The sequence below is a fragment of the Eubalaena glacialis genome, chromosome 4 (genome assembly GCF_028564815.1).
Source record: "Eubalaena glacialis isolate mEubGla1 chromosome 4, mEubGla1.1.hap2.+ XY, whole genome shotgun sequence".
NCBI classification, from domain to species: domain Eukaryota; kingdom Metazoa; phylum Chordata; class Mammalia; order Artiodactyla; family Balaenidae; genus Eubalaena; species Eubalaena glacialis.
The window spans coordinates 63,903,430-63,928,039 of NC_083719.1; the positions used below are offsets into that span (position 1 = coordinate 63,903,430).

The 24,610-nt window shown below is 35.4% G+C and overlaps 2 protein-coding genes across 5 annotated transcripts in view; one reads left to right on the forward strand and one right to left on the reverse strand.

Annotated features, from left to right (window-relative positions):
• ZFYVE16 (zinc finger FYVE-type containing 16) overlaps nucleotides 1-24,610 on the forward strand; it is a 55,816-nt gene that overhangs the window by 24,173 nt on the left and 7,033 nt on the right. For 3 of the 4 annotated variants that reach the window (XM_061189394.1, XM_061189398.1, XM_061189395.1), the window contains 9 exons: nucleotides 452-594; nucleotides 2,107-2,509; nucleotides 3,718-3,840; nucleotides 4,706-4,861; nucleotides 5,893-6,117; nucleotides 9,125-9,207; nucleotides 10,327-10,431; nucleotides 10,798-10,945; nucleotides 12,605-12,685. In XM_061189394.1, the coding sequence (XP_061045377.1) occupies nucleotides 452-594; nucleotides 2,107-2,509; nucleotides 3,718-3,840; nucleotides 4,706-4,861; nucleotides 5,893-6,117; nucleotides 9,125-9,207; nucleotides 10,327-10,431; nucleotides 10,798-10,945; nucleotides 12,605-12,685 (1,467 nt within the window). The remainder of the gene's footprint in view (nucleotides 1-451; nucleotides 595-2,106; nucleotides 2,510-3,717; nucleotides 3,841-4,705; nucleotides 4,862-5,892; nucleotides 6,118-9,124; nucleotides 9,208-10,326; nucleotides 10,432-10,797; nucleotides 10,946-12,604; nucleotides 12,686-24,610) is intronic. The other variant, XM_061189397.1, reaches the window with a different exon arrangement.
• LOC133089514 (guanine nucleotide-binding protein subunit alpha-1-like) lies at nucleotides 19,654-24,592 on the reverse strand. The gene is made up of 3 exons (XM_061187592.1): nucleotides 24,567-24,592; nucleotides 20,198-20,349; nucleotides 19,654-20,101 (listed from the first exon to the last, which is right to left on the reverse strand). The coding sequence occupies exons 1-3, from the start codon at nucleotides 24,590-24,592 to the stop codon at nucleotides 19,755-19,757; spliced, it is 525 nt and encodes a 174-aa protein (XP_061043575.1). The 3' UTR covers nucleotides 19,654-19,754.

Consider the following 24,610-nt stretch of genomic DNA (forward strand, 5'->3'; position numbering starts at 1 on the left):
AGTGATCCTGTTTCTTTTTTTAGACTTTTTATGCTTCTTTCTTCTGTTCTTCATACTTTTTTCCCTTTGCTTGTCTACCATGCTCTGGTCTATTCCATTTTCCCTCCCTGTGCCTTAGTCCCTAAATTTTATTCCACACTCACAAAGTTAGCCTTAATAATATAGGCTTTAAATCTGCCTTCAATGTCTTTAAGGTATAACCTCTCCTGTCCACTCTTTTTCTGAGTACGGGATTCCTAGGGCCAGCCCTGCCTTTGTATGAATTAGAAAAAAACTTCTACTCTGGGTAGATGAATCACAAAAGGCCATTTCTCTAGGCCTTGAAACCCTGAGAATGCAGGGCTTGCCAATGGTTAGCAAAAAGCTTTTGAAAATGTATCCTGACCCATTTAGTATTAAATCATTGCAATATTATCAAATTAAAATGCTTTACTTTTTAAACTGATTCTAGGATTATGCTCCAAAGAACAGAAGAGAGTATGGTTTGCCGATGGTATATTGCCCAATGGCGAAGTTGCAGATACAACAAAATTATCATCTGGAAGTAAAAGATGTTCTGAAGACTTTAGTCCTCTCTTACCTGATGTGCCACTGGTAAGGAATCTAAAGAATGACTTGTTAATTTAATAAAATTTTATTTTGTAAGAAATTCCTTGTGTGATTTTTTAGAGTACTTTTTTTTTTAAATGCTTTGAGCTTCATAAAATGAGAAGCATATGATGTATGAATATATTTTAGATTTTACCTTTTTTTAACGTCAGTTTAAGGCAGTGATTCTTAAACTTTTTGATCTAAGGACCCTTTATGCTCTTAAAAGTTATTGAGAACCCCAAAGAACTATAGGTTATGTGGGTTATGTTTATTGATAATTACTGATATAAAATTGACAAACATTGTAAAAATTAATTAAAAAATAAACTCATTAAATTAATAGAAATAATATTTTTAATGAAAAGTTTTTGAAACAAAAGTTTAGTGAGAGGAATAACATTGTTTTACATTTTTGCGAATTTCTTTAACGTCTGGCTTAATAGAAGATAGATTCTCACATCTACTTCTAAAGTCAGTCTGTTGTGATATGTTTTAGTTAAATTATATGAAGAAAATCCTAGGACCTCACTGACTTCCTGAAAGGGTCTTGGGGACCCCAGAGATCCCTGGACCACATTTTGAGAACCACTGGTATGGGGAAATAGAACTGAGATTTAGTAAGTTAATTTAGACTAATTTGTTTAATGATTTTCAAATATTCAGTAAAGTACCTGATGGTAGTATTTATGTTTATGTTTATACAAATATGCTAGGTGTTAAATAGAAGATACATAATATAGAATCCCAGCCCACTAATAACTTTCATTGTAAAGTAGCAAAATACTCATAAAAGCAAGTATTAACACATGAAGTAGGAATGCTTTTTTATTCATTAAACAAATATATATTGAGCATCTCCTCTGAGCCAGTTACCTGGTTTATATTGGGTAAAGATACATCAGACAAGATGGATATGTATCCTGCTCTCTTCAAGTTCACGTACCATATAAACTTATGTTGTTTGTCAGTAAGAGTTCACGAGCTAGTTTTTACAAGTAGCTAGCACCTACCCTCAATCAATATTTTAACAAATTGGAATTTCTATAGAGGCTAGTATTACTTGAGTTCATAAACAGTTCTCTATTGACTTAGGTTTGGCCAGTCTAAAAAGAAAGGGGCTTACTTGAAGCAGACTTGAGGTGTAGTTTATTCTAGGTGGTTACTGTTGTGGAGTATGTCTACCATTTTGCTTCCTAACCGCTCCCCTCCTTGCCTTCTCCCTTCTTCCTCTCCCTTGCCACCCCCCAGCCAGGCTTTTTTGTCTATTAGGAGGAGGAGTGCCTTGAGTTGAACTAAGTGTGCTCACTTTGTGGTATGGTATAGGATCCTGAAGTTCTCCTTGCCTCCTTTTTCCAGTCTATAAAATTAGTCATAAATACCTACCTGAGCATAGAGTAAAGCTAAACCTGTGCTCTTGAATTTAAAGAACCAAAATGGTACTATTTCTTGGGAAATTTGGCTTCTGAAGAAAGAAACTATGAACTGATTTGGGTTTTTGTTTTCCATATTTTACAGATGATAAGCACAGTGGATCATGCCCATTCTACTACAGTGGAAAACCCAAACAGTGAGACAGGCGATATAAGAAATGAGATAATTCGAAGTCCTATTTCTCAGGTTCCATCTGTGGAAAAACTGCCTACAAACACAGGAACTGAGGGGTTGCCTACAAACACAGGAACTGAGGGGTTGCCTACTTCTGGCTCTTTTACACTAGATGATGATGTTTTTGCAGAAATTGAGGGCCTATCAAGTCCTACTGGTGTCTTGGTTAACAGTCATTTACCTGTTGCTAGTATTTCAGATTACAGGTTATTGTGTGGTATTGACAAGAATGTTTGCAATAAGATTAGTCTTCTACCTGATGATGAGGACAGTTTGCCTCCTCTTCTGGTTGCATCTGGAGAAAAGGGATCAGGTAGGATAGCAGTTATTTAAATTTAAAAAGGAGCTTTTTTTTTTTTAAAGAAGAATATATTGATGAATTTTGTCTGTGATATATAAAATGTATTTTTTTAAATTTAGACAGTGTGGTTGAAATATGTACGATGGCATGGAACTCTAGTCTACAAAACGTCTTACTGTATAAAAACAAATTCTAAAAAGATCTGACCTTTTGAGTTGATTTGAATGTGATTCACTTATCTCATCTGGGTCCCTAATTTAAAATAAGGCAAAAGTCCAATACAACAGGGAAATTCATAGACTTTTAGTCCTGTATTAGTTTTGACTCCATATCATTTTTTTTTAAGGAACGTAGTGCCTAAAGAAAAGAATATTGGATTGGATGACAAAGCTAGGAATTTTAGTTCCTCATCTGCTACTTAATACACGTATGACTGGAAGCATGTAATTTAATCTCCTGGGCCTCAGTTTCCTTTGTAAAAGAAGAGAACTTAGGTGGTCTTTAAGGTCCTTTCTAATCTGGAGATTCTGTGGCTATCTCCCACCTTGGAGTAGTTCCCTAGGGATATATCCTTGTTACCCTAGGCATTATGCTGAATCTTACATGAAATGATTATGTTCTGTGCATGATAATGTAGGGGAATGAAGCCTAGGATCTCTGTTCTGAAAGTAGGAGCCATTTCATGATCCTGTTGATAGTGGCAAAAATACCTTAAGCCCTGTTCTTTGCATGCCATGTATATTTTCCTGTTGGTTGTCAAGTTCTTTTTTCACCACTTGTCACTGACATAAGGCTTATGGCAGCAAGCAGCGTGTACAACTTGGGTCTAGACTACTTTCACAACTGTAAATTTCAGAATTTATAATTGGAGTGGCTGGCAGATAGGAGTCCACTTTACAAAAACGTTTGTTTTAAAACTTTAAAGGTGCTAAAATTGTATCAATATGCTGTTTAATCAACATATTTGTTCATAGACTATATATAATATAATTGATCACGATTTATATGTATTATAATATTAATATCTTTACATAAATTGAAAAGTAAAAATTAGTATATAACAGTTGTCCAGGTGTTGATTGATTTTATAAAACGTGTTTGCTTTTGCTTTTAAATGTGATTAAGCCATTGGTGGATTTATAAATCTGTTTTTTTCATTACAGGCATATTTAACAGGAAGACATGTTTATTCTAATTAATATATTATTTTCATGTTTTAGTGCCTGTAATAGAAGAACACCCATCTCACGAGCAGATCATTTTGCTTCTTGAAGGCGAAGGTTTTTGTCCTGTTACATTTGTCCTAAATGCTAATCTACTTGTGAATGTCAAGTTAGCATTTTGTAAGTAATGATTCATCTTTCTTTGCCTAATTGGTAAGCAGGATTTCTGAATAATTAATTACATTGTCAGGTTAAATTTTGACTGTCAATGGTGAAAAATAAGCAGTATTGGATATTGGTTTTTGTAGCCAAATATTAATATAAATAAATTTTGCAGTTTTATATGCAGTGGGACTTGAAGTAATAGCTTAAAGATTTTTATTAGTGTCCCTCATTCAGTCCTAGGTTAAGGCCATGGGCTTATAACAAGCTGTATTTTGATCCTCATGATACAGCTGACCATATATTTTTTTTTTTGAATTTTTGAATTTTATTTAATTAATTTTTTTATACAGCAGGTTCTTATTAGTTATCCATTTTATACATATTAGTATATATATGTCAATCCCAATCTCCCCAGCTGACCATATTTCATATAGGTTTTAGATAAATTGAAATTTGGTAATTGAGATAAGCAAGAATCCTGATTTAGTAACAATAAAGACAGTTTTAAAGTAAATGACACTAGACTTAATTAAAAGTAAGGAAGTAAATATTTCTCAGTAATAAATAGTCCTCAATACCCAATAATGCATCTGTTAGCTTTTCATTCTCTTTGAAACTAACCTGATTCTTACCCACTACATTTCAGCTTGTTAGTGCATCTTTTATTTTATTGTTGTTTATTAATTGACTCCATCAGATAATTTTTCATCCTTTCTCTTTTTTATATTAATCTCATACAATTCAATTTAAAGTTTTTGTGAGGAGAATGTTGGGAAACTAAGGAGTTTAAAAAGTTGTGCTTCATGCAAAGGACAATTATATTTAATTTTTTTGGTTAATGGAAGTTGACATTTATAGTTGTACACTTTTGTCACTTAAGATTCCTCAGACAAATATTGGTACTTCTCAACCAATGGATTGCATGGCTTGGGACAGGCAGAAATTATTATTCTATTGTTATGTTTGCCAAGTGAAGATACTATTCCTAAGGACATCTTCAGACTCTTTATCACCATTTATAAGGATGCTCTGAAAGGTATACCATTTTATTTTGAACTGTTCAGACCAAGGGATGGATAAATTAAGGGCATTTTTGCTTTTCGCTGTGCTAACTGTACTAAAGATTTATTTTGTGAAGAGATTGCTGATTACTTAAAAGAGCTCTGTCATCATTTTCAGTCTCCTTAAATTTAACATTTTATGTAATTAGTGTCTTTATAGTTTTTTTAATTTTAAAAGTGAAAATATATTTACCTTCTTGATCTCTTTATGTGTCTACACAATAATCCCCCCTTATCTGCAGGGGGATAAGTTCCAAGACCCCACTAGCTGCCCGAAACCGCGAATGGTACTGAACCCTATGTACACTGTTTTTTCTATACATACATACCTGTGATAAAGCTTAATTTATAAATTAGTCACAGTAAGAGAACATCCGAATTGCCAGCAACACTTCTCTTGCACCTTGGGGCCATTATTAAGAAAAATAAGGGTTACATGAACACAAGCACAGTGATACTGCAACAGTCGGTCATAACTGAGACTGCTACTGAGTGACTAATGGCTGGTAGCATATACAGCGTGGATATGCTGGACAAGTGATTCACGGTGTGGCTCACATCCCAATGGGGCAGAGCACAATAGTGAGAGATTTAAAATTTGCTGTTTATTGAATTTTCCATTTAATATTTTTGAACTACAGTTGACCAGGGGTAACTAAAACCATGGAAAGCAAAACTGTGGATAAGGGGGGACTACCGTATACTTTTCTGTCTGTATAAGATTTGGGGGACATGATGATGACTTTTCACTTGACCATGAAGTAAGGAGAAAAATTTTAAAACACTTAACGGTTAGAAACATTCTCAAATTTTTGTTCACAATTCCCAATCTTCAGGAATAACTGAACTTTGTGCACACAAGGTATTCAGTGCTTCTTCAAGAGTGGAAATAAAGAAAAAATATTTTACATTGCTTTTATTTAAGAAAGTTTATACTGGGACATTCAAACTCATAATGCTGCTTCAAAACAACTTAAAATCTTTTTATAAATGATTTTATTTCTAGGAAAATACATAGAAAACTTGGACAGTATTACCTTTACTGAGAGTTTTCTCAGCAGCAAGGATCATGGAGGATTTCTATTTATTACACCTACTTTTCAGAAACTTGATGATCTCCTGTTACCAAGTAATCCTTTTCTTTGTGGAATTCTTATCCAGAAGCTAGAGATTCCCTGGGCAAAGGTTTTTCCTATGCGTTTAATGTTGAGATTGGGTGCAGAATATAAAGGTAAGTTTTAGAATAATAAGCTAAATTACATAGGTTCAAATATACTGAATGTAAATAAGAATTTCAGATATCATTAAAATAAATTTTTAATGGATTAATGGGACTACTTTTGTTTTGATGTACTTTTAAAATTCTAAAACAGCCCTCCTCTACTACCAAATTAGTCTAGACAACCTTGCTATGTCCTGAGTTTCTAGATATTCATAATTATTATATTAACTTACCTTAAAATTTTTTTTTGAATTTCAGAAAAATAACATAGAAAACCTTGAAACGTTTTCTTAAAAGTATTTGCTGTAGGGAGTTCATTTTGTTATGTTGCCTACATATTAAGAAGGTAAATTATTGCCCCCCCCATTTGTGTACACCATAAAGCCAAACATAAATGGTTGTGAAATAGTGGTCCAGGCTTACATGTGTGATTATTTCTGAGTTGAAATCATTTCTGTGTTCGACTGTCTTTGAATTCGTACCCTTTCTTTATCCCTCACTTTTTTTTTTAACAGTTTTTTGTTTTTTTAATTTTTATTTATTTATTTATTTATTTATTTATGGCTGTGTTGGGTCTTCGTTTTTGTGCGAGGGTTTTCTCCAGTTGCGGCAAGCGGGGGCCACTCCTCATCGCGGTGCGCGGGCCTCTCACTATCGCCGCCTCTCTTGTTGCCGAGCACAGGCTCCAGACGCACAGGCTCCAGACGCGCAGGCTCAGTAATTGTGGCTCACGGGCCTAGTTGCTCCGCGGCATGTGGGATCTTCCCAGACCAGGGCTCGAACCTGTGTCCCCTGCATTGGCAGGCAGATTCTCAACCACTGCGCCACCAGGGCAGCCCATCCCTCACTTTTTTAAAGAATAATTTATTTGTTGCATGTGAAGTACATCACATCTAAGGAAAATTTAGGCATTTGATTCTCGTATAATTTAATAGGTATTTTCTTGGAGGAAAATTAAATGTAGAGAAGTTATAAAAGTGACCATTACTATTTCAAAATGGACAAATTCAGTGAAAGAGATACTCATTTAAATCTATTTGGCAAATTTATTAAACTCTCTGTTCTGAGGGGTTGGTCCTTACCATTTAAGATTTAAATATGGGATACTCTTAAATTGTGGTGCAGGAAGTAAAAATTAACTTTCATCTCAGGTTTTGTACTGTGTGAACCAAAGAGCTTAAGAGACTTCATTCTGAGCCAAGTGTTTCATCCATTCAGCCTAACGTTTTATCTCTGATACTAATATTTGAATGCTATTTTTATGGAAGGTTAGATCAAAATACTAGCTAATCTTAAGTCATTGTGGAACATATAATCTATAAGTGTGGCCAGTATTTTTGCCAATATCACTTCTAGATAGTAAATCTGTTTTTCTCACAGTGAAAGTAGGAAAATCATGGAGTAACGTGAGAGACGTCTCAAAAGATCACAGGGGCTGGAGCTGCAAAGCTATGATAGCTGTTTAGTGGTGATGAGGGAAAATCACCAGTTATACATAGAAGTTAATTAGTCTCAGCTGTTTTCTGAGTTCTTTGTGTTCAGCTGGATTTTAGATAGACTGGCATTTTGATGTTACTGGTGCCCATGCCTCTTTAGACTAGAATTTGGAATTGTGATGTGTGTGTGTGTTTATTTTGTTATAGAGATAATGTACCTATGGAAAAGTTAATGGCAAAAGTTAGAGTCCCAAGATTAAAGACTAAAAATAACTGTCTGAGATTAGTAATTTTCAAATGGGGATTACCTACGCTTTTATGTTGATACTATTTGGAACACCATTACATGTTGGATTAGATGATTTATGAGGTCCGTTTGTAACTCTGACAGAATGTCATTCTAAGCCATAACCTTTTGAAAATTACTGTTTTAGATAAAATTACCTCTATCAAGTTGCAAAGGATGCTCTCTTATTCATAAAAGATGAAGTAAAAAGTCAGCATTTACCTTAATCATATTGTTTATCATTTTAATGTGTTTTACCACTAATTTTTGTTTCTTTCTGTACTCTGTCATCCAAATAACTTAGTTGTCCTTTTTAAAACTAAAATATATGCTTGTAATGGCAAAGATGTGAGTTGCCCTGACTTAATTTTTTAAAATAGATAATGTCATGTGTGTTTTCTTAGACTTTTAAAAGGTATATTTGTATAATATGTATTAGAGAGGTTTGTTTGCTTAACCTAAGCTGAGAACTGAAATTCTCAGGTTAATTCTTGGGTTAAAAATGTGTCCGATTTTTATCATCATAGAAATAGTCTTACCTTCCTTTTTTCACTTTCCTTTTCTTCCAGAATTCCTGCTGCATTGCCACCAAGGTACTTTTCCTTTTTGGTGCGCAATATTTATAGTGTCCTAAAGAAACAGAAAAGTAGTTAGGTGACAGACTCCATATCACTTCTTCTCTGCGTTGACTTCCCTGATTCTATGTGTTCCTTTTATCATGCTGACCCAAGAACTATAAAAGTTTACTATCATCCATAAATTCACACAATTGAACATTAATTACAAGTGCCTTAAAAATCTTGAATTCTTCATATTTTGCTTTAAATTATCAGAATATTTCTTTTTAAATTATGAGAACTTTATGTAGGTCTAGCTAGTTATGGTAATTTTCTAGCCATCATAATGTTTGGAAACAACATGTATGATGAAAGATTAAATGCTTTGGAATCAGGCCAAGCCTAGTTTCATATCTGTTTCACCAGTTATTAACTTAGAAACCATAGGCAGGCTTATTAATCTGTGTCTCTACTTCCCCATTTGTAAAGTAGGGATAGACATACTTGCCTCATTGGGTTGTTATAAGGTTTAAATACGATAATGTATGTAAAGGTCCCAGTTCAATGTTGCATCTGGTAGATACATGGTATGGGTTAATGTCATTTCTTACTTTCCCCAGAGAACTGATTGAGTGGTATTTATCCGTAATGTTTGAAAAATGAAAATTAAAGGTAATAAATTTAAGACTTTTTTTGGTTTTTGTTGATGGTAACCAGTTTTCTATTCTTGTGTATAGCATATCCTGCTCCTTTAACAAGTATCAGAGGCCGAAAACCTCTTTTTGGAGAAATAGGACACACTATTATGAACTTACTTGTTGTGAGTAATTGAACTGTTTTATTAAGTGTTCTGTATTGTTACTTTAACAATTCATTAAGCAAATTTTACATACTTATATTTTTCTGTTTTAATTTGACATATTTGGTATAATGAAAGTTCATTTATAATAAATCCTAATTCGTTTAACATAAATGGCCTCTGTTTTTGATGAAGTGCTTTTTAGAACACGTCCTAATTTATGTATACCTGATTCAGATTGCCTTTTGATTCATTCTGCTGCAGTGCTTACATATTTAGGTAATGTGAGATTCACACAGTTGTTGAAGCCTTAGTAAAAGAGTTAGTAAAGTCAATCAATTTGATGATTTTGAGCAAACTGTGGCCCAAGTTACCTCATTTTTAATAGGAAGTATTGGATTAGATGATCTCAGGTTCCCTTCCACCTCTAATTTATGTAATTTTGTGTTTACCTTTTATTATAGAAATGTATTTCAGTGGACTTGCTTTTTTTTTTTTAAATTAATTTTATTTTTGGCTGCGTTGAGTCTTCGTTGCTGCACGTGGGCTTTCTCTAGTTGTGGCTAGCGGGGGCTACTCTTCGTTGCGGTGCGCGGGCTTCTCATTGCGGTGGCTTCTCCTGTTGCGGAGCACGGGCTCTAGGCATGCAGGCTTCAGTAGTTGCAGCATGCGGGCTCAGTAGTTGTGGCTCGCAGGCTCTAGAGAGCAGGCTCAGTAGTTGTGGCGCACGGGCTTAGTTGCTCCGCGGCATGTGGGATCTTCCCAGACCAGGGCTCGAACCCGTGTCCCCTGCATTGGCAGGCAGATTCTCAACCACTGCGCCACCAGGGAAGCCCAACTTGCTTTTATTTATCCATGTTCGGTTTGAAAATCTATTGTTTTGGAAGATCTGTAACTAGAAAGAGATCACCCTCAAATACTACAGAATTCTTCCTGAGAATGATATTCTTTATTATTATTGTGGAGTAGCTGGAAGAATTAGCTGGTTTTTGAAGTTGCTGTTGCTTTCTGGATGGTGTTTTGATAGTTATGTATCACAAGTTTTAAAATGATGGATACTCTTTAAAAAGGATTTAATGAATGGGTAAGTGTTCATGGATAGTAGTTTAAGGTTTATGGAACTATCATTATTTTACGTAGGACCTTCGAAATTACCAGTATACCTTGCATAATATAGATCAGCTACTGATTCATATGGAAATGGGGAAAAGCTGCATAAAAATACCTCGGAAAAAATACAATGATGTAAGTATAATTGCTTTATTCAAGTTTTGAGATAATTATTGAACATTAGATTTCTTTAGAAGTGTGTTAAATTTGTTTTGAATTGGACTAATATATAATGACAAAAAAACTTATTTTTGAAATTTTAGATTTGTTTCCTAATAGAGGATTTGTTTAATCCTATTTTTTCAATTTTTTTCTTACTGTTTTATCTGTCTTTTAATTGAGGTGATTTTGTTTTAAACATTTGTTTCTATCATATTCTCAGGGAGTTGTCCAGACTAAAGCTTGATAAAGGTGGTCAGAAATGTGACTCTTTGAATTATTGTAACTAATAAAGGCACAAAATGTTAAAAATGTTTCTAAATGCGTATTGTTTTTTTCCAGGTAATGAAAGTAATAAATTCTTCTAATGAGCATGTCATTAGCATTGGAGCTAGTTTTAGTACAGAAGCAGATTCTCATCTAGTCTGTATACAGAATGATGGAGTTTATCAAACACAGGCCAACAGTGCTACTGGCCATCCTAGAAAAGGTGAGTATTGGTTCCTAGTGTCAATCCATAAAACCATCTCAAAAAGTAGAATTCCTTTCAAAGAGGAATATACCTACCTATATGTAGATATCTTACTTATTTGCTGAATTGATGGTGATAAAACAGTATGCTTTAAATTTTTAGCTATACAACCAAAAAAATTGCTTCTAATATTTGTGTTTATCTTGGGCAACATTAGGTTTAAAAACTTGGAATACAGTATTTATTTTGATGTCTTTAGGTTTAGTGTGTCCCATATGGTGGGTGTCTCTGGAGTGAGGTATTTTTTGCCTTTGTTTGCTCTATGCTCCAACTCCTCTTAGCGGGGAGCACAGGGTAGATAAGGATGAAGAATGATTTATAAAACTGTTAAGTGGCTAGGAATATAAAAATGATAAAGATGGTGATGTGAATGACATTACTTGGCTGAATGGCCTCAGTGACTGCTGTGATTACCAAATCCTTGCAGTAGAGAGCCTAACAAATTGAAAGTTAAGTAGAAGTAAGTATTCCAAAAAATTAATACATTATTGTAAAATAACACATTTAAAATTGTCAGGCATTCTGGCTGCTAATAAAAATTTTTCCTCTGATTATAAAAGTATGTATACTCATTTGTAGTAAGCTTGGAAAATATGTTTCAAGAAGTAGTAAAAGGAAAAAAAGTGCCAAAATATGGCCTTTGTTGACATTTTAATATATTTCCTTCTTGTATTGATATATATGTTAAATAGATGATTTTATACTGGATATTTACTTTTGTATTGTGCTTTTTTAACTTAACATGCTATTGACATTTTTGTCATTAAAATTTTACAGCCATTTAATATTTATTTGATGAATATTTATGTAGTATAAAATTCAAAAGGTATAAATATTCACACTGCAAAATCTCCTTTCCTCCCTAGACCCTCAAACTACCCTCTTCCCCTCCCCACAGGCAACCAAGCCAGTGTTATCAGTTTCTGGTATATCCTTTCAGAGATTTCTTGCTTGTATGTATATATAAGCAAACACCACCCCACCACACACATACACACACATACACCTTTCTTCCACTTTTTTAAACAAGTCATAACATTTGTTCCATTCTGCACCTTGTTTTTTCTTTTGGAGATTATTCTTTGTTAGTATATAAAGGACTTTCACATTGCACATAACTTTCCACTTTATATGTGAACGTCATTTAATTGTCCCTTATTAATGGACAGTTGCTACCAATCCTTGGCTGTTTATAAAAATGCACTATGAATAACCTTGTATATGTGCCATTAATTCCTAGAAATGGAATTTGTATGTCAAAGCATACATGTGTTTGTAATTTTAATAGCAATTTATCAAGTTGTCCTCCATAGAGATTGTTCTGATTTATGCTCTCAACAGTAGTGGATGTTTGATTTTCCACACCCTCACTTGATACAAACACTGTAAATAGTACAAGAGCCATCAATTTTTAGATACAAACATTAAATAACCTTTATGTAATATTTTATCATAACTTTATTTTGTTTGGTATTTTTTGTTATTCTAATATAAGTGGTATGGGCATGGCGTTTATCAGGTACTTAAAATATGCTGTGCTCCACATTATGCATTTAACAAATATCATATGGCATAAAAAGAGCAGTTTAAAACATAATTATTGTATTTTTTAATCAGTGACAGGTGCAAGTTTTGTGGTATTCAATGGAGCTCTAAAAGCATCTTCAGGATTTCTTGCTAAGTCCAGCATAGTTGAAGGTATGAGTTTCATCTTTAAGATTGGTTTAATGTAAAGATGTTTTCCATCTCCTTTTAAAAATGTATTTGATACTTACAAAAGAATATATGTAAGTTACAAAGCACAGTACAACAAACTTGTGTGAAATCATCACTCAGGCACGAACTAGAATATGACTAACATTTGGGCCTACCTCAAGCTTGACAACTCTGCCTTAGCCTGCATTTCCTGCTTGTGCATAGCCTAAAGGTTAGTCTGAGGTGAGAGCTTAGGGTCTTCTCAGGTCTCTCCTTAGCATGCACACACCCTGGGCATGCACACAGTATTGCACATGCATGGGGCCTTCTAAATTCCCAGATATATGTTAGAGCCTTTCAAAGCCCTTATGGACATCTTATTGCCCAGCTTTTCCTTTAAGTGTTTGGTTGGCCTGTCGTTTGCCTCTACTAGTATCTGCTGCCACAGGCAGCTATGATGTTGATCACTGGCCTCTAATTGTTTTTGACAAATGCTCCCTGAGAAAAGACTTTTTTCACTGGGCAAGCTTAGAGTCTGGTCAAATAAAGACATTGTACATGGAGTCTTCCCAGGAACCACCTGACAGGTCAAAAAATGACAGTTCTCCAGTAATGAGGTTTTGAAGGAGTTCCAGCCCCATTTGCCTTCTCCAGTGGATACCAAGCTGATGGTTTTTACTATGATTGCAGGCTGTTGGTTTTTAGGCTTCTGCTAAGCTGGAGAGGAGGGGATGGGAGTAGGAAAGTTAAAATGACACAAAACTTGCTGTTTTTAATCAAGTTCCTGCCGGGTTTTTTTTGTTTTTTTTTAAAGAACCAGCTTTTAGTTTTATTGATCTTTGCCATTGTTTTCTTTGTTTCTATTTCATTTACTTCTGCTCTGATCTTTATGATTTCTTTCCTTCTGCTAACTTTGGGTTTTGTTTGTTCTTCTTTCTCTAGTTCCTTTAGGTGTAAGGTTAGATTGTTTGAGATTTTTCTTGTTTCTTGAGGTAGGCTTGTATTGCTATAAACTTCCCTCTTAGAACTGCTTTTGCTGCATCCCATAGGTTTTGGATAGTCGTGTTTTTGTTGTAATTTGTCTCTAGGTATTTTTTGATTTCCTCTTTGATTTCTTCAGTGATCTCTTGGTTATTTAATGACGTATTGTTTAGCCTCCATGTGTTTGTGTTTTTTACGATTTTTTCCCTGTAATTGATTTCTAATCTCATAGCATTGTGGTCAGAAAAGATGCTTGATATGATTTCAATTTTCTTAAATTTACTGAGGCTTGATTTGTGACCCAAGATGTGATCTGTCCTGTAGAATGTTCTGTGTGCACTTGAGAAGGAAGTGTAATCTGTTTTTGGATGGAATGTCCTATAAATATCAATTAAATCTAGCTGGTCTATTGTGTCATTTAAAGCTTGTGTCATTTAAAGCTAAAGTTTTCTGTTTGGATGATCTGTCCATTGGGGTAAGTGAGGTGTTAAAGTCCCCCACTATTATTGTGTTACTGTCGATTTCCTCTTTTATAGCTGTTAGCAGTTGCCTTATGTATTGAGGTGCTCCTATGATGGGTGCATATATATTTATAATTGATATATCTTCTTTTTGGATTGATCCTTTGATCATTATGTAGTGTCCTTCCTTGTCTCTTGTAACATTCTTTATTTTAAAGTCTATTTTACCTGATATGAGTATTGCTGCTCCCGCTTTCTTCTGATTTCCATTTGCATGGAATATCTTTTTCCATCCCCTCACTTTCAGTCTGTATGTGTCCCTAGGTCTGAAGTAGACAGCATATATATGGGTCTTGTTTTTGTATCCATTCAGCGAGCCTGTGTCTTTTGGTTGGAGCATTTAATCCGTTCACGTTTAAGGTAATTATCGATAATGTATGTTCCTTTGACCATTTTCTTTTTTTTTTTTTTAATTTTATTTATTTATTTATTTATTTATTATTTATGGCTGTGTGGATCTTCGTTTCTGTGCGAGGGCTTTCTCTAGTTGCGGCAAGCGGGGGCCACTCTTCATCGCGGTGCGCGGGCCTCTCATTGTCGCGGCCTCTCTTGTTGCGGAGCACAGGCCCCAGACGCGCAGGCTCAGCAATTGTGGCTCACGGGCCTAGTTGCTCCGCGGCATGTGGGATCTTCCCAGACCGGGGCTCGAACCCGTGTCCCCTGCATTGGCAGGCAGATTCTCAACCACTGCGCCACCAGGGAAGCCCCTGACCATTTTCTTAATTGTTTTGGGTTTGTTTTTGTAGGTCCTTTTCTTCTCTTGTGTTTCCCACTTAGAGAAGTTCCTTTAGCATTTGTTGTAGAGCTGGTTTGGTGGTGCTGAATTCTCTTAGCTTTTGTTTGTCTGTAGAGGTTTTAATTTCTCCATCAAATCTGAATGAGATCCTTGCTGGGTAGAGTACTCTCGGTTGTAGATTCTTCCCGTTCATCACTTTAAGTATATCATGCCACTCCCTTCTGGCTTGTAGAGTTTCTGCTGAGAAATCAGCTGTTAACCTTATGGGAGTTCCCTTGTATGTTATTTGTCGTTTTTCCCTTATTGCTTTCAATAATTTTTCTTTGTCTTTAATTTTTGTCAGTTTGATTACTATGTGTCTCTGCATGTTTCTCCTTGGGTTTATCCTGCCTGGGACTCTCTGCGCTTCCTGGACTTGGGTGGCTATTTCCTTTGCCATGTTAGGGAAGTTTTTGACTATAATCTCTTCAAACATTTTCTCTGGTCCTTTCTCTCTCTCTTCTCCTTCTGGGACCCCTATAATGAGAATGTTGTTGCGTTTAATGTTGTCCCAGAGGTCTCTTAGGCTGTCTTCATTTCTTTTCATTCCTTTTTCTTTATTCTGTTCCACGGCAGTGAATTCCACCATTCTGTCTTCCAGGTCACTTATCCATTCTTCTGCCTCAGGTATTCTGCTATTGATTCCTTCTAGTGTATTTTTCATTTCAGTTATTGTATTGTTCATCTCTGTTTATTAGTTCTTTAATTCCTCTAGGTGTTTGTTCTTTAATTCTTCTAGGTCTTTGTTAAACATTTCTTGCCTCTTCTCGATCTTTGCCTCCATTCTTTTTCCGAGGTCCTGGATCATCTTCACTATCATTATTCTGAATTCTTTTTCTGGACGGTTGCCTATCTCCACTTCATTTAGTTGTTTTTCTGGGGTTTTATCTTGTTCCTTCATCTGGTACATAGCCCTCTGCCTTTTCATCTTGTCTATCTTTCTGTGGATGTGGTTTTTGTTCCACAGACTGCAGGATTGTAGTTCTTCTTGCTTCTCTCCTGCTGTTTTTTTTTTTATAAATACTCCCCAGATTGCTGCAAGCCTTTGGTTCATTTCCAGAGTTTCGAAAAAGTTTCTTCTGACATTTTATCGGTTTCCTTGTTGTTTTTATGGAGTAGAGTATTTTCGGAAGTTCTTAGTCTGCATTTTCACTAATATCATCCTCCATACTATCTCAGTTACATAGCTTTATAGGAAGTCCTCCCATCTCTGATGCCACACACATGCCTTATTCCTCATTTTAGTAGTGCTCTGGCCAGTCTAAGCCCTTTGTTTTATCATGTTAATTTTAGGATCAACTTGTCAGGTTCTAAAAGGTCCATTGGACTTTTTATTGGAATTGCATTATATTGCTAGTTTAATTTTGAGAAAATTGGCATATTTTCTATTTTCATTGTTTCTATCCATGTACATTGGCTACCTTCAATTTATTTACATAATATTTAATAATATTCATTTCCAATAAAATTTTATAGTTTTTGTATAGGTTTTGAATATCATTTCTTATTTATTCCTGTACCTCATAGATTTTATTGCTAATGTAAATGGTATCTATTTATTTACTTATTACAATTTTAGTGTAATGTAAATGCCATTATAATTTTTTAAATTTATTTTTTATTGAGGTATAGTTGATATAAAATATTATGTAAACTTCAGGTGTACAACAGAGTGATTCACAAGTTTTAAAGGTTATATTCATTTATAGTCATTATAAAATATTGGCTATATTCCCTGTGCTATACACTATATCCTTGTATCTTACTCACTTTATACATACTATGTTGTACTTTTTAATCCCCTACCACCCCTCCCTGCTTACCTCTCCCCACTGGTAACCCCTAGTTTGTTCTCTATATCTGTGAGTCAGTTTATTTTTTGTTATATTCACTAGTTTTATTTCTTAGATTCCACATATAAGTGATATGATACAGTATTTGTCTTTCTCTGTCTGACTTATTTCACTTGGCATGATACTCTCCAAGTCCATTCATGTTGTTGCCAATTGCAAAATCATTCTTTTTTATGGCTAAGTAGTATTCCATTGTATATATGTACCACATTTTCTTTATCCATTCATCTGTTGATGGATACTTAGGTTGCTTGGCAACTGTAAATAATGCTGCTATGAACATTGGGGTGCATGTATCTTTTTGAATTAGTAGTTTTGTTTTTTTTTGGATAAACACGCAGGAGTGAAATTGCTAGGTCATATAGTAGTTCTATTTTTAGTTTTTTGAGAAATCCCCATTTTGTTTTCCATAGTGGCTGTACCAATTTACATTCCCACCAACATTTTGTAGGAGGGTTCTCTTTTCTCCACATCCTTTCCAGCATTTGTTATTTCTGTTCTTTTCGATGATAGCCATTCTGACAGGTGTGAGGTGATATCTCATTGTGGATTTAATTTCCATTTTCCTGATTAACAATGTTGAGCATCTTTTCACATGCCTATTGGCCATCCTATGTCTTCTTTAGAAAAACATCTATTCAGGTCTTCTGCCCATTTTTTAATCAGGTTTTTTTGTTGTTTTTTTTTTGATGTTGAGTTGTATGAGCTGTTTATATATTTGGATATTACCTCATTATCGGTCATATCATTTGCAAAATTTTGTCCCATTTGGTAGGTTGTCTTTTTGTTGTGCTGATGGTTTTCTTTACTGTGCAGAAGCTTTTAAGTTTAATTAGTTCCCATTTGTTTATTTTTGCTTGTATTTCCTTTGCTTTAGGAGACAGATCCAAAAAAATATTGCTACAGTTTATGTCAAAGAGTGTTCAGCCTGTGTTTTCTTCTAGGAGTTTTATGGTTTCTGATCTTACATTTAGGTCATTAATCCATTTCGAATTTTTTATTATTTTGTACATGGTGTGAGAGAATGTTCTAATTTCATTCTTTCCTAGCACCACTTATTGAAGAGAGCGTCTTTGCTCCACTGAATATTCTTGCCTCCTTTGTTGTAGATTAATTGATCATAAGTGCATGGGTTTATTTCTGAGCTCTATTCTATTCCATTGATCTATGGTTCTGTTTTTGTGCCAGAAGCATACTGTTTTGATTACTGTAGGTTTGTAATATAGTCTGAAGTCAGGGAACATGATTCGTCCAGTTCTGTTTTTCTTTCTCAAAATAGTTTTGGCTCTTTGGGGTCTTTTGTGTTTCCATACAAATTAAAAAATTACTTGTTCTAGTTCTGTGAAAAATGCCCTTGGTATTTTGATAGGGATTACATTGAATCTGTAGATTTCTTTGGGTTGTATGTTCATTTTAACAATATTATTTCTTCCAGTGCATGAACACAGTATATCTGTGTTCCATCTGTTTGTGTTGTCTTCAATTTCTTTTATCAGTGTCTTACAGTTTTCCAAGTACAGGTCTTTTACTTTCTTAGGTAGGTTTATTCCTAGGTATTTTATTCTTTCTGATGCAGTTGTAAATGGGATTATTTCCTTAATTTCTCTTTCTGATACTTTGTTGTTAGTGCATAGAAATGCAAGAGATTTTTGTATATTAATTTTGTATCCTGCAACTTTATCAAATTCATTCATGAGCTCTAGTAGTTTTCTGGTGGCATCTTTATTATGTTGAGGTATGTTTCCTCTATGCCCACATTCTGAAGAGTTTTTATCATAGATGCGTCTTGAATTTTGTGAGAAGCTTTTTCTGCATCTATTGAGATGATCATATGGTTTTTATTCTTCAGTTTGTTAATGTTGTGTATTTCATTGATTGATTTGCAGATACTGAAAAATCCTTGCATCCCTGGGACAAATCCCCCTTGGTCATGGTATATGATCCTTTTAATGTATTCTTGGATATCTTTTGAAATTAAAAATTTTATCTTTTGTTGCTGGAAAATAGAAATTAATTGATTTCTGTATTTTTATCTTATAACCAGCTATATTGCTAAACTTACATTATTTAAAGTAATTTACCTATAGACTCTTTTAGAGTTTTTTTTTTTTTTGCTGAGACATGCAGATAATTTTTATTTATCACATATGTTAATACTTATTTCTACTTGTAGAACAGAGTCACAGATAGAAGAGCAGGCTGTTAGTAGGTATTAGAAGGGTTCAGGGGTCTAGCATAGCATCTAGTACACAGTAGGTGGCTCAGTAAGGATGTGTCATAGCTCTCAAATGCCAACTTTTGGTACAGTAAACTGTCAATCACTTTTTATGTAGATGCCTTGGATGGTTGATACACTACATTTTTGTCAATTAGGGATTCCTTTTTTTTTTTTTTTTAATATATATTAAGTATAGTTCCCTGTGCTATACAGTAGGTCCTTATTGGTTATCTTTTTTTTTTTTTTATTCTTTTTTTTTTTTTTGGCTGTGTTGGGTCTTCGTTTCTGTGCGAGGGCTTTCTCCAGTTGCAGCAAGCAGGGGCCACTCTTCATCACGGTGCGCGGGCCTTTCACTGTCGCGTCCTCTCTTGTTGCGGAGCACAGGCTCCAGACGCGCATGCTCAGTAGTTGTGGCTCACGGGCCTAGCTGCTCCGCGGCATGTGGGATCTTCCCAGACCAGGGCTTGAACCCGTGTCCCTTGCATTGGCAGGCAGATTCTCAACCACTGCGCCACCAGGGAAGCCCAGGGATTCCTTTTTTTGTTTTTTTATTTTTGTTTTCTTTTGGTGTTTTTTTTTTGTTATCTTTAGAGGTTAGGTGGTAGGGCCCCCTCCCGCCTCCCCAACAGAATAGTATTCTTATTAGAAGTTCCTAAGATGGGCAGTTCCAGCATGCAAAGTGTGATAGGACATAGCCGGGAAGATGAGAAATTGAAGCCATCATCTAGGGGTAATATTGTCCATCGCTGTTGCTCCTTGCAGCCTGCGGGTCCTCTTCGCCGCCCTCTCCATTAAACCCATTAACATGCAGGATCCTCATTTGCTTCACGATGGTGCTTTTACCAGATTCTCCAGCACCCAGCAGCAGCAGCAGGCGGTGCGTGGCCCGGTAGACCTGCTTGTCCTTCTGCAGCTGCTTCTCAATCTTTTTGTTGGCCTCGTGCTGTGCCTTCTCCTCGTTGTGCTGGTCCTCGGTCTTACTGTTTCCGAGGCAGCCCGTGGCGGCGGCAGCAGCGGGGCGCGGGGTGCGGCCGGGCTGCGGCGGCGGCGGCGGGGCCGGGCGCGGGCGGCCTCACGCGGGCGGAGAGGGCCGGGGCAGCGCTGGGCGGGCGGGCGGGCGGGCCGGGCGCGGGCTCAGCTCCTCGGGGAGGAGCATGCGGGGCGGACTGCGGGCCGCGCAGGGAGGGTGGTGTCGGTCTGACCGAGCCGAGCGCGCGGCTCCCGGCCCCTCGAGCCGAAGCTGAGGGGTCTGATGGCCGCCGCAGACCGAGGCGGACCAGAGCAGGAGCTGCGGGAGCTGCTCTAGAGTTTTTTTATAACTATAAATAATGATAGTTTATTAATAATGATAGTTTTGCTTCTTTCTTTACAGCCATTATGGCTTTTTAATAGATTTTTCTTGTTTATTGGCTAGTACTTCCAGTGGAAGCAGTGATTGTAAATGTTCTTGTCTAGATCCATGTTTTTCAGTAATACCTTTTAAAAGTAAGTGAGCTTTATGATTCCATTTTGTGTGCCATATCTGTCTTCTGATGATGGAATGTGATATATTCAATTATATTTCTTATATCACATTATATGTGATAAGAAGTAAGGAGAAATATGTTTTATTTTTGTTGGGTGGTTTGTGGTAGGTTTTGATTTTGCTCCTTTTTTCAGGGCAGCAGTTTGCCCTGGGACATCAATTCTTTGACAGATCTAAGAGTTGTTCATTTTATGTTTGTTCAGCTTTTTGATTTTTTTAAATTTATTTTTAAAAATTTTACTGAAGTATAGTTGATTTATAATAATGTATTAGTTTCAGGTGTACAGCAAAGTGATTCAGTTTTTCATATGTATATATATATATATTTACAGATTCTTTTTCATTATAGGTTATTAAAAGATATTGAATATATTTCCCTGTGTTATACAGTAAATCCATGTTATTTTATCTATTTTATTTATATTAGTGTGTATCTGTTAATTCCATACTCCTAATTTATCCATCTCCTCCCTTTCCCTTTTGGTAACCATAAGTTTATTTTCTATGTCTGTGAGTCTGTTTCTGTTTTGTAAATAAATTCATTTGTATTATTTTTTAGATTCTACATATAAGTGATATCATATATTTGTCTCTGTCTGACTTCACTTAGTATGATAATCTCTAGGTCCATCCATGTTGCTGCAAATGGCAATATTGCATTCTTTTTTTGGCTGAGTAATATTCCATTGTGTGTGTGTATACACACACAAACACACACACACACACACCACATCTTCTTTACCCATTCATCTATTGATGGATACTTAGATTGCTTCCATGTCTTGGCTATTATAAACAGTGCTGCTATGGACATTGGGGTACATATATCTTTTTGAATTAGAGTTTTCATCTTTTCTGGATATATGCCCAGGAGTGGGATTGCTGGATCATATGGTAGCTCTACTTTTAGTTTTTTAAGGAACCTCCAGACTGTTTTCTATAGTGGCTGTACCAATTTACATGCCTACCAACAGTTTAGGAGGGTTCCCTTTTCTTCATACCCTCTCCAGCATTTATTATTTGTAAACTTTTTGATGATAGCCATTCTGACTGGTGTGAGGTGATCTCATGGTAGTTTTGATTTGCATTTCTCTAATAATTAGTGATATTGAGCATCTTTTCATGTGACTGTTGGCCATCTGTATGTCTTTGGAAAAATGTCTATTTAGGTCCTCTGCCCTTTTTTTGATTGGGTTGTTTGTTTGATAGTGAGGTGTATGAACTGTTTGGATATTTCTGAAATTAACCCTTCGTTGCATCATTTGCAAATATTTTCACCCATTCTGTAGGTTGTCTTTTCATTTTGTTTATGGCTTCCCTGCTGTGCAAAAGCTTTTGAGTTTGATTAGGTCCCACTTGTTTATTTTTGCTTTTGTTTCTTTTGCCTTGGCAGACTGACCTAAGAAAATATTGCTATGATTTACATCCAAGAATGTTTTGCCTATGTTCTCTCCTAGGAGTTTTATGGTGTCATGTCTTATATTTAGATCTTCAAACCACTTTGAGCTTATCTTTTTATATGGTGTGAGGAAGTGTTCTAATTTCATTGATTTACATGAGGTTGTCCAGCTTTCCCAACACCACTTGTTGAAGAGACTGTCTTTTCTCAATTGTACATTCTTGCCTCCTTTGTCAAAGATTGACTTTTGGTGTGTGGGTTTATTTCTGGGCTGTCTCTTTTGTTCCATTGATCCATGTGTCTGTTTCTGTGCCAATACCATGCTGTTTTGATTATTGTAGCTTTGTAGTATTATCTTAAGTCTGGGAGGCTTATGTCTCCAGCTTTGTTCTTTTGTGAGGATTGCTTTGGCAATTCTGGGTCTTCTGTGGTTCCATATAAATTTTAGGATTATTTGTTCTAGTTCTGTGAAAAATGTGATGGGTAATTTGATAGGGATCACATTAAATCTGTAGATTGCCTTGGATAGTATGGCCATTTTAACAATATTAATTCTTCCAATCCAAGAGCATGGGATCTCTTTCCATTTCTTTGAATCATCTTCAGTTTCCTTTATCAACGTTTTATAGTTCTCAGCATGTAAGTCTTTCACCTCCTTGGTCAGGTTTATTCTTAGGTATTTTTTTTATACAATTTTTAAAGGGTTTTTTTTTTTTTTTTTTTTACTTTCTGATATTTCTGATATATTGTTTAAAGTAATGCAAAATATTTCTGTAAATATTGTAGCCTGCTACCTTGCTGAATTCATTTATCAGTTCTCATAGTTTTTGTGTGGAGTCTTTAGAGTTTTCTGTATAGAGTATCATGTCATCTGCATATAATGACAATTTTACCTCTTTCCTTCCAATTTCGATACCTTTTATTCTTTTTCTTGTACAACTGCTGTGGCTAGGACTTCCAGTACTATGTTGAATAGAAGTTAGATTTATTCCTAGGTATTTTATTGTTCAGCTTTTTTCTTGTTGTGAGGATGGAAGTGACAAGTTCCAAGCTCTTTACATGGAGCAGACACCAAGAAGTCATTAGTATTTTTTGTAATACAAGTTGGCTGACTTTCATTTATCTAATGTTGTCTTGCATTTCATTTTTCTGAAGCTGTCTTTATTTCATTCTCATTTTTTATGGGTATTTTTGCTAGATATAAAATTCTGCTTTCAAAGTCTTTATTTTCTATAAAGATGTCATTTCATTGTCTTTTGGCCCTCATTATTTCTAGTGAAGAGTCAGTAATAGTTTTTATATCTGTTTCCTTGTATTTAATGTGCCCTTTTCCTCAATCTGTTTTCAAGATAGCCTCTTTATCTTTGGTTTTCACCAGTTTTACTGTGGTGTGCCTCAATGTGGTTTTCTTTGTATTTATCCTATTTGGCATTTATTGAACTCCTTGGATGTGTGTGTCAATATTTTTCATCAAATTTGGGGAATTTCTTACCATTTTTTTAAATGTCCTGATCTTTCTTCTCCTTCTGGGAGATAGTCTATCTATATATATGTAATCCATATCTGTATTAGACTGTTTTATACCATCCCATGGGTCTTTGATGCTCTTTTTGTATTTCTTCATTCTTTTTTCTCTGGGTTCTTCAGATCTGATCATTTTTGTTGACCTTTCTTTATGTTCTCTGATTCTTTTGCCATCTTCAATCTACTATTAAGCCTATCCATTAAGGTTTCTATTTTAGTTGGATTATAGCTTTCAGTTATAGAATTTGGGGGGAGCGTTTTCCAGTTTCTATTTCTCTGTTCAGATTTTTTAAAATCTGTTTATACATTTAGCCAGTATTTGCTTTTCATTCTTTAAATGTGTTTTCCTTTAGGTCTTTGAATATATTTTAGAATAGCTATTTTAAAGTGTTTTTGTGTTTAATCCAATGTCTTGGCCATCTCATGGTTACTTTCAGTTTTATAGGGGCTCACATTTTCCTGTCTTTGGTAACTTTTTATTATGTGCTGTCATTATTGATATGCTTTAGAGACTTTAGATTCTTTTAGCTTTTTTTAAAGGGATATTTTTGCTGAAGAAGGCTTATTTATGTTTAAGCAGGCATTTTATGTCTGCTTACCCTGAGCTTGTGTAGTCTTTATTTTTTTTAACAGATGGATCTATGGATATCCTAAGGTGTTTACAGTCTGGCAGGACTCATCCTCCAAATCTGTTTTGCCTGTAGATTTTGTAAGAGCTTTGATTTGGCATTGCACAGTTCAGGTTAATGAGGTGCTAATGTCTATTTTGGTTGGTCTAGACTACCAATATCCCCCAACATTGCTTGACTTCTAGTATCTCTGTTCTGTTCCCAACCATATAATAGCCATTTTCTGTTACGCCTCATCTAGGGTCACTCTATTAATGTGTTCTCAGTTCTAGTCCAAGGACTCAAAAAGTCCTTGAACACAGTTTCCTGGTGCTCCCTTTTTTAGTGTCTTGACCACAGATTTCAGGTTTCCCTAAACTCTTATCTCTGACTTCTCAGCCCAGTAGAGCAATTGTAGGCTTACTGGTCACCATGCAGAAATTGTCCCCAAGCAGAGAGCCTGGGCAGTTATGGGCTCACCTATTGAGTTTTCCTGTAGGGACCATGGTATTGTACTTGCTGTT